This window comes from Sminthopsis crassicaudata, chromosome 1 (genome assembly GCF_048593235.1).
Source record: "Sminthopsis crassicaudata isolate SCR6 chromosome 1, ASM4859323v1, whole genome shotgun sequence".
Lineage (NCBI taxonomy): Eukaryota > Metazoa > Chordata > Mammalia > Dasyuromorphia > Dasyuridae > Sminthopsis > Sminthopsis crassicaudata.
The window spans coordinates 10,647,367-10,663,783 of record NC_133617.1 but is presented as its reverse complement, the minus strand read 5'-3'; the positions used below and the strand labels follow the sequence as shown (position 1 = coordinate 10,663,783).

Sequence of the window (16,417 nt, the reverse complement as noted above, 5' to 3'; positions counted from 1 at the left end):
ACTCATTTCCCAGTGTTCCTTTTCTGGATGTAGCTGGTTCTGTCCATCATTAATCAATTAGAATTGGATTAGCTCTTCTATATGTTGAAGATATCCACTTCCATCAGCATACATCCTCGTACAGTATCATTGTTGAAGTGTATAATGATCTCCTAGTTCTGCTCATTTCCCTCAGCATCAGTTGATGTAAGTCTCTCCAGGCCTCTCTGTGTTCCTCCCTGCAGCCACTCTGTGATGAGCTGCTCTGAAGTTAGCCAGGCTGGTCCCCACACGAGACACACACAGTCCTTGCCTGGGCCCTTCCTCCTCTGTGGGGCCCTATCTCCCCAGAGCTATCCAGGGGCTGAAGACGGCACCCTTAAGAAGAGACTTGCCTGTTGCCCTTTGTTTTCTCTTTTTTCCTTTTTGATCTGATTTTTCTTGTGCACCACGATAGGTGGAGGACTAAGTATAGAAGAATTGTACATGTTTAACCTATAATGGATTACTTGCCATCTAGGGGAGGGAGGAGGGAGGGAGAAAAATTAGAACACAAGGTTTTCAAGGGTGATTGTTGAAAACTATGGATGTGCTTTTTTTAAAATTATTATCACAGCTTTTAATTTTCAAAGCATATGCATAGATAATTTTCAACACTGGTAGCAGAGATGAACTTGAACCAGGGCCACAGGACTCCCAGGCTGGCCTTCCACCACGGAAAGCCACACCATCCTGTTCTCCGCCGGGAGAATGCTCAGAGTAACAAGGTGGGCTTCACTGGCAAGAAGAGCCAGGGACCTTGGAGAGCGATGGACTCCCACAGAGACTCTGGCTCCCTCTTCTCCCTCCAGACCAGCTCATCCTTTGTACATCCATTTGAGCGCCCCAGTCGTGGTTCTCCAAGGATCACAGGATTCTGAGCTGGAAGTCGCCTCAGGAAGCGCCGAGTCGAGGGGCTCTCAACCTGCGGGTCTTGGTACTGATGTGAGGGGCACCCCGCGGGCTTGGGCACTTTCCCTGAAGACTGGGGCGGGACACAGAAAGTGACTGCTCTGGCTTTGAAGTCAATATCCCTTCCTCCTGGCTCCCTGGCACCTAAAGTGGGAGGAAGATGCCCAGCGGGGCTGGAGCCAATGGCTTTAGGGAATAGCCCCTCCCAGGTACCCCAGAACCCTGAAAGGTGAAGGTCTGGCTCGGGTAGCGCGGGCTGATACGCACAGAATGAAATAAAAGAGAGTTGGGGGGAGAAAGCCATCGGAGATGGTTCAGGAAAGACGTCCACCCCGGTCAGATGCTGAGGTGCTCCCCAAGCCGGCCGCTCAGTGCTGCTTTTCCCAGTAATAAAAGGCGGCTGTCTGCGAGGCTTCAGTGAGAAGGGGCCGAGAAGCTGTTCTGAAAACACCTGGAGCAGGAGGCCGGGCAGCCATGGGGAGACTTAGGAGGGGGAGGGAAAAACTGATAGGGATGATGGGAAGAATGGCGGGGAGGCCCAGGACAGGTCTGAAGCAGAGAAAGTGATGGAAAGTTGCGAGGAGGAACAGCACAGCCAGGGCCCGGATCCTAGTTCAGCTCAGGGACCAACGGCCCAGACGGGTCAGAGCCTCATTTCAGACGCTCCAAAGCTCCAGACGAGGAAACTGAGGCCCGAGGGCCGCGAGCACGCCGACTCCCCCTCCGGGTCTCTCCGCGGTCTCTCTGTCCTTGCACAAGTGCAGCTCCTCGGCGAGGGGACTCTTCGCCGGGGTCCAGGCCTCGCCCACCTCCGTTTGCTGGGACTCTGGGTTCCTCGGTACACCTCGGCGTTCCATTTTATTCATTAAAGATGTCAGAGAATCGGTCGCTTCAGCAGAGGCGGGCGAGTTAAGCGTTCTCTGGCGGAGCGGGCGCGGAGAAGACGGGCCTCAGCCACAGAAGACGCCGAGGCGCCCGCCCCGCGCCATGGTGGCTTCTGCCCAACTGCAGACATCCAGGGTCCAGTCGGGGAAGCAGGGGCCGCTCCCAGCCTGTGGCAGACACCGCCGGACCGGCCACTCCGGGCCGCCAGGCGCCCAAAGGTGCCCAGCTCCCCTCTGGGTGGGAGGCAGAGAAGGCACTGAGGCACCTGCTGTATGCTACAACCCGTTTTACAGAAGGGGAGACTGAGGCCGGACCCCCCAAGCACTGACTCGGAGGGGGAGGGACCTGCTGGAGGCTATCAGTCTCACCCCCCTTTTACAGAAGGGGAAACCGAGGCCCGGAGCGAGCGCTGGCATTTGAACTCGGGCCTTCCCTCCCCTCCCCCACGATGTTCTTTTCATCCCTCCCCTTCCTTTTCTGCCCTCTCCCTGCTTTGTTCTCCCTCTTCCTTCTCTCCTTCCCCTTCTTTGTCACTTTTCTCCCCCTTTTTTCCATCCCCTTTTTCTTCCTCTTCCCTCCCTTTCTCCCATCTTTCCCGCCCATCCCCCTCAGTCTCCACGCGTCCTCCTCCCTCTCTCCAACCTCTCCTCCTCCCGCCCAACGGTTCGCCAGCCCACCCCGGCACCGGCCCCGCCCCCTCTGCAGCAAACCCGCGCCCGGCTCCTACACAGTCCCATTGGCTACCTGGCCTGCCACGTCTTCGAAGGGACCAATAAGGGACGGCGGCGCTCGATGGCGGCCTGCGATTGGCGCGCTCGGGCCTGGGGGCCCGGTGCGTCTCCCCGGAGGCTCGAGCGCGCTCCGCCTCAGCCTGGCTGGCGGTTTAAAGATGGCGGCGGCAGGGCTCGTGCCCCGCGGCCCCTGACGGACGGACGGACGGACGGAACGGCGGGAGGCGGGGCTGGCGAGCGGAAGGAGCGAGGCTGCGGCGTGAGCGCCAGCGGAGCGGCTTGGGTTCAGGTGGGCGGTGAGAGCGGCGGGAACGGAGCCCGAGGCCGGGGCGGGGAGGGGCGGGTGCGCGAGCGCCAGGGGAGCCGAAGGGGGAGCCGGGGAGGGGGGAGGGGCGGCCGCGCGCCCCAGAGGAGGAGGAGGAGGGGCGGCCGCGCCCCGGGGCCCGCGCCCCTCCCCCACTGCGGGAGCCCGGGGTCTGAGACTGATGGCTGTGCAGGGGGGAGGGGAGTGGCGGCCTCCGAGCCGCTCCGGGGTCCCTTTGTGCATCCCCCAACTTCCCCCAGCCCCCTTCAGACTCCGTCCTTTTCCTTTTCTTCCAGGCCTCCATCACCTCCTCTTCTCCGGGGGCCTCCCTCCCTTGCTCCCCACATACTCTGCGGGGCCCCCTCCCTTTCCGGCCTCCAGACCCTCCCCTTTGATCTCCGCTTCTCCCTTTGGGAGTCCCTCCCCTCTGCCCTTCCTCCGGAGTCCCCTCCCCCTTGGAGTACCCTTCGTACTCCTCCCCCTTCTGTGCCCCTGTTTCTTTCCCTGCTCCGTCCGCCCCGCCTCCGCCGGCCCCTCCCCTCTCAGGGCGCCTCCTCCCTGGGGCGCCCCCTCCCCTGCGGCCCTCCTCCCCCCTCGCCCCTCCTCCCTCCCCCCTCCCTGGTCTTTGCCGGGAGCTTCTGAATGAGGGTTCCTGGAATTGGTTTGAATTGAAAGTCCCTTCTGCCGGCCCTTCTCCGGCCCAGCCTGAGGGGGCGGGGGGAGTCCGGGCGCTCCCCGGGGCGCGGTCTGGGGGTGACCCAGCCCCGCTGCTGCTGCTGAGACCCCCAGACCGCACTTTCGGGGGCCTCTGGTTTGCCCTCTGGGCCCTCCCAGAAGTTCGGCCCGGCCACGCTCTCAGCCTTTACCTTGTTCTCCTCCCGGGGGCCCAGCCCGAGCCCGGGAGTCTGGAGTGAGCGGGGTAACCGCAACGTTTTCTCCGACAGCCCCTCCCACAGGCGCCCCTGAAGCGCCGCCTTAGGGAGAAAACTTGGGGGTCGTGAGGAAGCGCGCACGGGCCAGCATTTATGAAGCTCCTACTGTGTGCCCTCGCGGAGTGACCCCCGGGGGTGGGGCGGAGGGAATTGACATGGGGGGGAGGGTCCTGTTTGGGAGAGCCGAGAGGTAAGGAAGTTGGGGGGAGGTGTCAAAGAAACAGAGAGCAGAGGGGCCATCCGAGGGAGCCGGACTGCCAGACTGCCCTTTGGTTTTGCCCTGGAGGCAGTGGGAGGCCGGCAGTGACTGAGCTGGAGGGGGATGGGCTGCAGGGGGAGAGACTCCCAGTGTCAGGGAGGGGGGGCGCTGAGATGTCCGACGTGTAAGAGATGGAGGAGAAGCTGGCTGGGCTCCTGGGGACCGAGGAGTGGAAGAGAAGGTGGCCGGGGCGGGATCCTGGGGGGTACAGGCTCCCTGGGGGGGGGTACAGGCTCCCTGGGGGGTACAGGCTCCCTGGGGGGGGTACAGGCTCCCTGGGGGGGTACAGGCTCCCTGGGGGGGTACAGGCTCCCTGGGGGGTACAGGCTCCCTGGGGGGTACAGGCTCCCTGGGGGGGGCACAGGCTCCCTGGGAGGGGTACAGGCTCCCTGGGGGGTACAGGCTTCGGGCCGGAGAGGATCCAGGAGGGGGCTCAGACATGTGACCCACCAGAGGCCCGGAGGCTGCCCCAGAGGGGTCAGGGAGCGTGGGGAGAGGCCGCTGAGAGGTTGGGTCGGAGGGAGCCCTTCGAGAAGTGAGCCGGTTCCGCGGGGCGGAGAGCCCAGGACGGCCGGGGTCCAAGCCCGGGTTCTCTCTGTCGCGCTGCTTCTCTCGGGGCCCTTTCAGTATGGACGGCTAACATTGCCGGCGCTCATGGGTTTGTTTAACAGAGCTCCAGTATTTATTCTGCCCTGTGCACGTAAAAGTGAGGGCACCACGTCTTTGGTCGTTCCAGCTTTTATAAAAGAAAAGAGCTTTTTCCTCTTTTTTCTGATAAAAGCCGCTGCTGAGATCATTTAGAACCATTCCAAAGAATCGTTGCCCTCACTTGAGCTGAATAAAACTTCCCTCTGCCCTAATGAGACCAGAGTAAAACTTAACTTTAAAGTCATCCAGACAGGCCCTGGGGCTCGGGGAAGGATACTTTCACGGAGGTTGGAAGTTTGTGCCTTTTGGCGCTTGTGTCAAGCTGCCGCTTGCTTTGGCTCGGTCCTGCCTGACTGAATAAGCAAGGACCCGCCTGGCCATTCCCACACAGATACCACCCGTCTTAGGGGGCAGAGGATGTGTCTGGATGGGAAAAACCCCTGGGTTTCTAAAAGCTGATGTTTTGGCGAAAATATTGAGTCCAGCACTTTGCGGGTCAGGGCTTAGAGAAGTGGGCGTGCGGTCATTGATAAGCGCGGGCTCCCTCTGATCTGCTCATCTGTGGGAAATATTGGGAAGGGCCTTTCTCAGAATAACGATTTCCAAATGACTGACACGAAGGTGGGGTATCGGCTCCACAGAAATAGTCTCTGAGTTTTTCCTGGGGAGCGGCATCTTGGCCCGATGGCTGTAAAGTACTTGGTACGAGCAGTCATTGGATGGCTTCCTTTTGTGTCCGCACCGGGCTTCTGCCTCTGACACGTAAGCTGCTTCAGAAAGGCTGGTCTTGATCAGATGAAACTGGATTGAGCCGGTTTCGCACTCTGTTAGCTCTGTCAGTTAAGTGCTATATTTCATGCCATACACATGGTTTTCATTTCTTTCTCGTGTTTTTTATTCTGTGGCCTTTAAGAAAGGATGTTATTCTGGAAACATGCAACAGTTAGAACTCTTCTGTGACTGTAAGAGATGCTGCAGCAGCTGTGGTGAGGAAGGCGAACATTTTAAGAATTGTTCAAACCCACCATCAAATGGGATGATTCACCTAGCACAGTCAAAAACCCAAAAAATGCTAAAAACTGACAGTGAGAAAACAATTTAATTCTCAGAAAACAAGCGAAGGACTTTCCTAGGGACCGAGATAGGTATTTACATGCCTCTCTAGTGTGTCCGTGGCACAGGTTTCCTTAAGTTGGAAGAACATCACCCACCAGTACAAATGTCTGCTAACCAAAGGGAGAACTGTTTTAGGAAAGACAATACAAAGACTGGAGTACTGATGACTAGGAAGAAGGTAATGTTAACCAGCAACCGTGAAAAAGCACATTTCACACTGTGATAAAACTTACTTTTTCGTTCAGGGTTGTAACCAAAAGCTGTTGTCAAAAGAAGTCCAGGTGAGATTGTAAGATCTAGTCATTTTCATTGATTGTATTGCATCCACTGATATATATTTATTTTTTTTTTGCTCCCAGAAAGCCTAGAGATCTTGTCCCCATGGAAGGAATGATAATCTCAAATACATATATCAATATACTTCCTGAGAAGCTGATTGTATCCAGGATATTCTGAAATGGAATTCAACATGACCTTGAACCAGGCTATGTATTACATTTATATAGCACTATGTCTTATATATTTAGATGTCTTCCAGGAACTGTGCTAAGCACTTTTTACAGATATTATCTCATTTGATCCTCAGGTACTATGATGATTCCCATTTTACAGAAGGATATACTGAGACAGGTTAAATGACTTGTCCTGGGTCACATAGGAAGTGTGGGCTGGATTTGAACTCTGTTCTTCCCGATTCCAGGCCCAGAACTGTATCCTGTGGCATATCCAGGAGATTGAGGCAAATGTGTTTCTTTGGCCCGGAAACTCACCTGATTTAAAATCCCATTGAAGATAGGCAGCATTTAGGGGGGAATGTACTTTGGCTGAGTGCTTCCTGTGCTTCAGAAGTGAAGCTAAGCTTTAGAAAGACAAAGAAGGCAGCACAGGGTCCCGCCCTCCAGGAGCTCCCTGGTCTAGTGGAGGAAGCGGCGGGAGAACTGTGGAGAAGATCCACAGAGGGAAGGCCCTGATATTAAAGGGAACTGGGAAAGGCTTCTAGAAGATGAGGTTTTAGTTGGGGTTCTCCCAGAGTTGGGTGAACATGCCAGAGTTTCACAGTCAGAAGACTGCAAAGATGGGAGAGGACCGGAGATCCTACAGTTGTTAGGGAACCTCTAAAAAAGAAGAACCTGACAGGCGAGAGCCTTGTGGTCGGTGTGAGGGCCTGTCCCAGGGTGGGGCCAGGGGCCAGGCAGAGCAGGGGTCAAATTGGGGAGATGTTGGGAAGGTGGAATCAACGGGTCTTGGTGATCAATTGGGGAGGAGGGAGCATGAGGATTCCAGGATGAGGAGGAGCAATGGAGAAGTTAGCAGGAGAAAAGATGAATGGATCTGCGTTGGGATGTGTTGAGAGGTTTATTGCATGTCCAGTTGGAGAAAGGAGTCAGGAGGTTAGGGAGATAAAGAACAGTTGGAGAATCACCAGCACAGAGAGAAACTGATGCTCCAAGTGAGCATGTGGAGGGAGAGAAAGGGGCCCGCAGCGGAGCCTTGGAGGACTCCCTGAATGCAATGGCTAAGACCCGAGTGAAGAAGCAGTCAGCTGGGTGGGAGGAGGGTGTGGAGGGTGCCGGACTGTGAACAGTGTAGCAACTTTGCAGAGAACAGTTTCAGTTTTAAGATGATTCTAGGATATCCGCTTTGAGACATTCAGTAAGCTTTTGGAGAAGTGTCTGGAGGTGAGAACTGAGTAAGTACATCTGAGAATCATCATAGCAAAGCCAGGATGTTGCTATTTGAGTTTTTGTTAATGTGAAAATGTAAAGTTTGTATTTACCATATAAAAGACATTACATTCAATTAGTTTACTTTGTCTCAGTCTCTATTTGAAGCTTCTCCAGGTCTGTCTGCTGGGATAGTCTTTAAGACCCCAGTGTCATTTTTCATGCCGTGGTTTTTTCTGGGTCTTTAGATGTTGAGGCTGTGAGTTAGCCAGGCTTCCGTGGCCTGCCATCTCTTCCTCATCTTATCCACATTCTAGCCTTGGCTTCTGGCTCTCCTCTCCTTTCGCTCTTGGCAACATGGCTTACCATCTGATCACTCCGATAAAACTTTTTTCCACAGTTAACCTGAGTTGTCTCGAACAGTCCCTGCAAAGGATCAAAGATTGAAAGCTGGTATCTTATGGTTGTTTTTAATCTGTATCCTTTTTCTCCCGATCACTTCTTTCTGGATGCTACTGGGTTTTCATGAGACGGCTCCTCTCTGATTGTTATCTTCATCCTTGTCAAGTCCCCTAATTGAGGGTCCCCCAAAGTTCTCTTTGCCCTTTTCTCTTTTTATGCTTTCTGGCTTAGCGATCTCTTCAGCTCCCATGGATTCATTTATCTCTCTATCATGGCCCCGAGATTTGTATTACCTAGCCCTTGTGCCTCCCTTAAGACCTGGCCTTAAGTCACCATTTGCCTATTGACATTTCCCTCCAGATGACCATAGACTTCTCCTGTTCACCATCTCTAAAACAAAACTCATTATCTGTCCAAACTCATTCCTCTTCTGAGCTTCCTTGTTTCTGTGGAGGCTTCCCTAGATATCTGGAGATAGGCTGGGAATCCCATGCTAGTCTCTTTTTTTTTTTTTTTTTTTTTTTTTTTTTTGAGGCTGGGGTTAAGTGACTTGCCCAGGGTCACACAGCTAGGAAGTGTTAAGTGTCTGAAACCAGATTTGAACTCGGGTCCTCCTGAATTCAGGGCTGGTTCTCTATCCACTTCGCCACCTAGCTGCCCCCCATGCTAGTCTCTTAAGCCACCTTTTGGGAAGCCACAGCCCCTGTGCTGACACAGCTTGGAAGCTTCCACCACCTGCCTCCTCAGCAGCCACCAGGACTGGGAAAGAAGGTTCTTAGCCCCAGCATGGGATTGGAACGACCACCAGGAATGGATACAGCTTCCCCCGAGATTGTTAGGCTTTTCCTTCTAGCTTGGAGCCGAAGCCTGTGGCCTCCCTAAATTAGTGAGCCCTTTGAGAGCAAGGACTGTCTTCTCCTTGGATGTTCCTAGCCCTAGAGGAAGCACTTTGTGCTTGTTCAGTGCACTCATTCTAAGCTCAGGGTCATTCTGAACTCCACCTTCTCTTCAATCCGTAGCCAATTTTTCTTGCTTCTGCCTCCCAGACCCTAGTTCATGCCTTCAGCTTCTCCCCCTCCTAATCAGTCTCCCTGTCTTAAGTCTGTCCTCTGCTGCCCTTCTTTCATACCAGTTTCCTAAAGCCCGAGTCTGGTGTCTCTCTGCCTCCAGTTCCCCCTGGCCTCTGGAATGGAAAATCAACTCCCCTTTGGCATTCATGGCCCTCCAGGCTGGCTTAACTCAGCTCTCCTATGCATATCACTTCCCCAAGTGCACAAGGTCCAGCCTACCTTGTTCTCTCCCGGGGTGTTCTGGGCCTACAATAGGCTCTGGTTCCTTCTCTTAGTCCTTGGAGAGTTGGCTGAAGTGCCCCGTCCTCCCTGAGAGGAGGCACCCCCAATTCCCTGGAAGCTGAGTGAGAGTGGGCCCGGAGCAGCAGCATTGCCCTTCTGGCTCTCTCGAGGAAAGTGCTGCCCGATGAATCAGGGGCGTATCTTTCACGTAGCTGTTCAGGGCTTTGTGGAACACAGTGATACAAATGAGGAGGAAATGCTCTGGAAGAGCTGCCCTTGAAACCACAAACTTCATTCCACGCTCCTGTTCATGACGCTTTTTGGAAGCTCTGTCGGGTGGATCACGTTTACTTAATTGCTGCTACAGGCCACCCCTTGGTAGGCATTGCTGGGTAACATGAAGGCTTTTATAGTGATCCAGATGTAAGGCTAGACTCTGGCTCAGATAAAACTTCAGTTTGGTGTGTGTCTGTGGCTCTTTTTCTATCTGAATATTTGTTTTTGTGTTTGAGAGTGTAGCCTATCCACAGATCAGCTTGGTGAATGTGTCTCCTGCCCTCAAGAAGCCTGAGGTCTGGCCAGGGAGACAAATCGTGATCAGCGGAATTCTAGTTTAAGACAGCAACACAAGCAATAGGGTTAAATATCTGAGGGGGTTGGGGGGGTCCCAGTATAGTCATGAAATGGTAATTGTGCTCATTTTTAAGTCTTCCTTGTGACTTTAGTTTCATAACCAACCTCCTGCTGAGTCAGGAAAGAGTCAATAGGCCTGTCAATGTATTGCTTAAACCAAAGGTTTGGCTTATCAATAATAATAATATTAATAATAATAACCCTGAATTTGTCTTAACCCAGAAAGAATGAATTTTACCTCAGAAACTTAATTTGTAGTGTTATTCCAAGGAAATGTGAATATAATTTGAAACTGTTCTGCTACTATCTGCAGTAAACTATGGGAGTGTTTTAATGATTTATTTTCTCTTTCTCTAAAGTATTCTTAGGTGACTTACAATAAATCAATTCTGTGTCTTGTGAGTAAGAACAAAGTAATTGTAACTGAATTTTGGCTGTAATCTTGTGTTCTGTAGAATGGGGGGGGGGCGCACGTGCAGTTTCTAAAAATGCTGAACTAACACCAAGTGCTGTGATCCATGTACCCAGAAGAATGGTAGAAGAGCCGCTTATAGGAAGCTGTGAATGAGAGAATCTGTTGGTTCCCTCTTTGAGAGAATAGCTTATACAGGGAAGAGGTTAAAATAAAAACCATCGTCATCAGTGAACAGCATGTTCCTGTTGCAATTATTGGCTGTGTGGCGATCCTTTTGTTAAATATTTCAGCAAATGGTGACATTTTTTAACAATTTCTTTGCAGGTTGGAAGAAGAAAAGGCACTTAAAGACTGAAGAACTGCTCCCTCCACCTAAGTCTTCAGCTGTTTAAGCTGGATGCATTGTGATTTCCAATAATTGAGACAGTGATTCTAAAAGCTGTCTACATTAATGAAAAGAACAATGTAGTCAGCTTAGCTAAGTCATCAGTGTTGCCTATTGACTAATTTGATGGATTTTTGCATGTTAGGAGAATAGATTGATATAACTTTTAAGTTTTATTCTTTTAAAGTGGTCATTTTAAGAGTATTTAAAATATGGAGACATTGGAAAGCATAGCTCCTCTCCAACAAGAGGTGACAAGAGAATTGATTGTGGAAAACCACCTTTATCTCCCGCCACTGCCTCCTAGCGAAGAGCCTCCACCACCTCCCCTGCAAACGTCCAGTGACGCAGACGTAATGGACGTTGGCTCTGGTGGTGCTGGACAGTCAGATACCCCAGCTGGGGATGTGGACGCCCACTTCGGACCCCAGCTTCTCACCAAAGGATCTGCTCCTTACAAAAGCCGCCTCTGCATAGATCCCGACAACTGCGACTTAAGTCCAAGAACAGCTCGCCATGCCCCTTTAGTTCGAAAATTCATCCCCGATCTTAGATTGCTTAAGGATGTTAAGATTAGCGTAAGCTTTACAGAAAGCTGCAAAAGCAAAGACAGAAAGGTTCTCTATACTGGAGCTGAGACAGATGATAAGGCCGAGGCAGCTTTTAGTATAAATGATGTCAAAGGAGATTTTCATGTATGTCCTTTTGATGGTAGCCATGGGAACATAGTAGGAGTAGTGGGTGAAAGTGTAGATAAGAGGGATGAGGAGAATGAGATTGATCAGGAAAAGAGAGTGGAGTATGCAGTGCTGGATGAGTTAGAAGATTTTACTGACAATATGGAAATAGAGGAAGAAACAGGAAGGTTCACAGCTAAAGCAATTTCTCAACGAGATAAAGTGGACGAAGACACCTTGAATTTCTCCTATGAGGTATGTCGAATTACTTTTCTGGCCATTAGAGAAATCTGAAAAAAAAACTTGCCGATATCTATTAGAAGCCATAGTTGCGGAGAAATCAAATTTTCCTTCCTCTGCAGGGTGGAACAATTTTATTTTGATAAAGAGAAGATTAGAGAAAGGATTAAAGTTTTATCAAAACAGTTGTCACTAATTTTCCTTTTTTTGGGCCAGTTTAAACAAATAACCATTTTGGAAGGAAGGTGCTGCTGTGGACTACGCATCTCTGCTGTGTCATTGATTTGTGCTTGAGTGTGTAGTGAGAGATTTCATTCAGTTTGTTTTTCAGATGATCTTGAACCATTAAATGGAGCTCCTGTGACCATATTTGAAAGCTGCCCATTTGTTTTTCTCTTTATTTTGCTATGGTCTTTTATCGATGATGTTACATTTGCCAATGGGATAGTCATTAGTATCTATTCTTGAGGAGATGGTAGCTCTGGGATAGAATGTCTGATTGATAGAGTGTTTTGCAGGATGATTTTGACAATGATGTGGATGCGCTCCTAGAAGAGGGTCTTTGTGCCCCCAAAAAGAGGAAAATTGAAGAGAAATATGGAGGAGAGAGTGATCACTTGTCTGATGGAGAGACCACCGTGCAGCCCATGATGACCAAAATAAAGACTGTTCTTAAAAGTAAGCTGCTATGTGTTGATGGGATAGTATTTGGGGTGTGCTTTTCTGCATTTGGTGATATTATACCGAGAAGACTTATCTTTTTAAAATGGTGCCCCAGCTGGCTTGGAAGGAGGATCACAGGCTCCAAAATTGAGCATTGATGGGCCTCCTCCAAGTCCACCTAGTCCAACTCATTTTACAGATGAGGAAACTGAAGGCCAAGAAGAGATTGAACAGGCTGTGGCAGAAGAAAGACTTGAACTTCCAAGCACTTTTTCTTTTATGTCCTTTAGGGCAGAGATAGACTGGCGACAGTCCAGCCTCCTTATCTAGCAGAATAAACTCTAGCCTTGGAGAGTTGCTGGAGGCTCCTTAAAGGTCCTTGAGGAAGCAACTAGTCTTTCCTTTACTAACTAGGATGCTGCTGACTCACAGCAAACAGGGTCATTTTCTTTTCTTGGCATTTATGAGGTCTTGAGCAGCTACTAGAGTCTGAATTGCAGCCCACAGATAGGAAATGGGTCCAGAAAAAAAGATTCCTCACATTCATTTCCTGAAAGGAAGCTAAAGCTGGGGAGGATGCAGTTGTATGGACTGTCAGCTGATAGCTATGAGGGTACACTGAAAGGCCATTTGGAGTGAGAGCTGAATCCTGCCCATGGTCTCAGGGTTCTAGTCTGATTAACGTCTGTGTCAGCTGCCCGGTCTGCACAGAGCGTCTCTTGGCCATGGTCACTGGAGTCAGCGGGGGTACCAGGCTAAGTAACAGTGGCTCTTGTCTTATCCTTCAGCCCCAGTTAAGGTTAGTACTTGAAATAATATTTTTTTTGAAAGCAAGATTCTTTCCCTTATTGGCCACAGTGAAGCAGGTGATCCTTAATAGCTCTCTTACTCATCAGATTCTAGACTTTCTAACCTCATCAGTATCTTGGCATAAATGCCTCCATGTGATGTCAGCATTGAAGAAACTCAAATGTTGCTAACTGCAGATCTTTTGTGTTTCCTATGAAACACAATATCCTGAGACTGCATTAGAATGAGTGCAGTAGGCTTTTTTCCCCACAGTTATTTGGTCCTAGTTACAAAGATATGGTACTTTCTTTGGAGGTTTTAAATCTTTTTTTTTTTTGTGCTTCTGTTCATAGCCTTTGTTATGTCGGTAGAATTCAGATTCCATCAGGTTTGGCCAAATTGGAACGGCTTAGATTTGGGGTCCAGATTTTATGTTGTCTGGTGACCTAAATGATGAATTTTTATGTCATGGTAGCTCATTTGACTTTCATCAGAGTTATGGAGGGATATCATCTGGCTAGTAAGGAAAAGGGATAGCTGTTGTTAACACTATTGAAATCACAGGTCCTTAACGGTAATAAAGGATTTGCTAGTTACCCCTGCAAACAGCAACTTTTAGGGAAGCTTTGACCTGGTTCTAACAGTGAAAAAAGTTGCTGTGCAGGAGTTGATATTTATTTTGTCCATAAAAGTAGTCAGAGCCATATAAATGTTTTGTCCTAAATTGATCTTTGTAAATCAGTAATTTGAAATAAAATTTTCAAAATTGTCGAATGGCTAAAAAATTTTCATCCTAAACTTAAGGGTAAGGAGATGGTGGGTATGGACAGCAGAAACATTTGAATGAAAAGTATTAGGATTTAGAGCAGTAGTGGTAAACATCTCCCAGTTAATCTGGTTAGTGTTTTGCCTGAAGTTGAAGGCCTGATACCTCTGCTTTAGGGACTGTAGGGCAAATCAAAACAATGCTGAGATTATGGGCAACAGATTTTGAGTTCCAGGTTTATATTAGTCACTAGCTGTGTGACCTTGGTTTACCTCCATCTGTGAAGAAAGTCTTGTTTGGATCACTTATCCCCATTGGGTTGTCAGTTGAGCTCAGAATAGGAAGATCCGTTGTCATAATCAATAGGTATAGGTTCGGAGTTTGGTTAAGGAGGAGGGGGGATTTTGTTGGTTCTCTAAACAAAACTTTTAAAAGTTCTTTTTATTGAATTAATTGAATGAACATTTTCTTTAAATTTAAAAGCTAAAGCTTCGAGTAATTCCAGGATTTTCTTGTCTTTTTATAAAGGCCGTGGCCGCCCACCTACAGAACCATTACCTGATGGATGGATCATGACATTCCATAACTCTGGAATTCCTGTCTATCTGCATAGAGAATCTAGAGTTGTTACCTGGTCCAGACCATACTTCTTAGGAACAGGAAGCATAAGGGTAGGGGGTTCGTTGGTCATTGGTAATGTAAGAATTTAATTTTAACTGTTTAGTAATCACTTTGGTTAGTTTTTGAAATGTAAATGCTCAAACTTTGAATTGCATGTCTTCAAAATTTTTCATTTGTACCTAACCAGAGTCCAGTAAGAAAAATCAGGTTTTCAGAACTCAGCTTCTGAAGATCGTGTGCTGGAATTCATGAAACATTGCTGTTTTACTGTCTGTCCAGAAACATGATCCTCCCCTGAGCAGCATTCCTTGTCTGCATTATAAAAAAATGAAGGACAACGAGGAACGAGAACTCAGCAATGACATCACCCCGATTGGGGACGCCTCCCCAGTCAAGTCCATGGAGAAGTCTTCGGAACTGGACAGCCAGACTGAGGAGCCAGACTCCACAGCAGTGGATTCGGGGTCCCTCGATGAGAAAGAACCTCTCGGGGGGGATACAGCCCAAGGAGCCTTAGGACAAGTGAAGGCCAAAGTAGAAGTGTGTAAAGATGAATCTGTTGGTAAGTATGGTCTGCTTCCTGCAAGGCGGTAGGCCAAGGGCTCTGGAAAAAGAAAAGGGAAACGGCATGTCTATTGTTGTTGATACAAAGTTATTTGGGGTGGGGAGAGAGAAGGAAAGGCCCTCATTTAAGTAAGGCTACCAAGAGGCCAGATGGATTGAAGGGGAAGGGTCTCTGAGATGAAGGCTGCACAGGGAGCACTCTGGGGATAGAGTAAGCTGGCTGGCTGAGAGGAGTGTGAAGTACAGAGGTCCTAGGAAGGTGGGCTGGAGTTAGGTTTTGAAGGAGCTTGCTTTTCAGCCTAGAAGCAGTGGCAAGGGCTTGGGATAATGGTCTGATTTGTACTTTTCCTAAAGACTTTCAACTATATAGAAAGGGGAGAAGATCAGAGCAAGGGAAGAATCTTCCATTAAGAACAGAAGCAGCAGCAGTCTAGGAGAGCTGATGACGGCCTACCTGTTGGTAGGGAGTGTAGATAAGAGATTTAAGATTTGGCAACTAGTTTTGTCTACCTTTTACCCTTTTGCTACAAGGAGTAGCTTGTAGGGTAAGGGGGCGGGGTATAAGTATGAGATACTTGGAAATTAAGGCTTTTTTGAATAATGGAATTGGGAGATTTAAAGTTATGAGCCTCGGTGGGTGACTTGGAAAAATGTTGCTACCTTTGACAGAAATTGGGAATACAGCATGAGGTATTTGTTTGGCCTGGAAAGGGGAAAGATCCTGTTATGGACCATGGTGAGTTTGAGGTGCCTATTGAACCTACAGGTTGGTGGTGCCCAACAGATCGCTGATAATGCAGGACAGGAGCTCAAAAGAGACTTGAGCAAGATGTACTCACAGACATGTGGGGCAGGCCTCTGAAAGGGTCCTCCTGGAGAACATATAGCCACAGATAGGAGATAGAGCATAGATGGTGGTAATCCTGCAGTGGAGAGTGAGAAAGGTAGAGAATTAAGCTTTATGGGTAGCTTGTTAACTCTTGGGAGATGACATGGTTGGTGCATATAGCTCTAGTGCTGTGGAGTTGACAAAAAACTTCCTTCTAAGCCTCTTGAGTTGAGTATGGATTTTGTGGAGGCAACCCTGGGTCTGACTTCAGTGATCTTTGTGCTCCTTATCTCCTATGTAACCTAGCACGTGGAAGCATGAGAATATTGACTGGAATGAGATCATTGTCCCTCTGGACAGAGATTCTTATTGTGATGTAAGGGTGATTTTTGTATTCTCAAATATGGTGCTGGTAGAAGGCTCTACCATGCTGGAAAGGTGTCAAGTGTGGTCCTGGCAACAGGTAGTGGGTAAGCTTTTTAAAGACCAGCCTACTGATTGTGGGCGTCCATGAAACAGAAATAAAATACAGGATGTCCTTGTACCATCATCCCTTATTGAGACTTAAGCCATCTCGATATTTGATATAAATGTGATTTAAACTTTGGTATTCTTAATTGTGACAGCCTTGTGTGGAAATATTGACCTGTTAGTCTTGAAATTTTCATTAAT

At 49.1% G+C, this 16,417-nt stretch overlaps 1 protein-coding gene and 1 long non-coding RNA gene across 3 annotated transcripts in view; one reads left to right on the top strand and one right to left on the bottom strand.

Annotated features, from left to right (window-relative positions):
* The first annotated feature begins 2,678 nt into the window (after positions 1-2,678).
* The window catches only part of DGCR8 (DGCR8 microprocessor complex subunit), a 40,152-nt gene continuing 26,413 nt past the window's right edge, over positions 2,679-16,417 (top strand). The window contains exons 1-5 of one of the 2 annotated variants that reach the window (XM_074292749.1): positions 2,679-2,835; positions 10,536-11,528; positions 12,032-12,191; positions 14,260-14,402; positions 14,632-14,914. In XM_074292749.1, coding sequence (XP_074148850.1) covers positions 10,809-11,528; positions 12,032-12,191; positions 14,260-14,402; positions 14,632-14,914 — 1,306 coding nt within the window. In that variant the 5' untranslated portion in view covers positions 2,679-2,835; positions 10,536-10,808. The remainder of the gene's footprint in view (positions 2,836-10,535; positions 11,529-12,031; positions 12,192-14,259; positions 14,403-14,631; positions 14,915-16,417) is intronic. The other variant, XM_074292760.1, reaches the window with a different exon arrangement.
* LOC141557325 (uncharacterized) lies at positions 13,676-16,048 on the bottom strand. Its single transcript, XR_012486766.1, has 2 exons — positions 15,756-16,048; positions 13,676-14,956 (listed from the first exon to the last, which is right to left on the bottom strand). It is a non-coding gene; the product is annotated as an uncharacterized LOC141557325 (long non-coding RNA).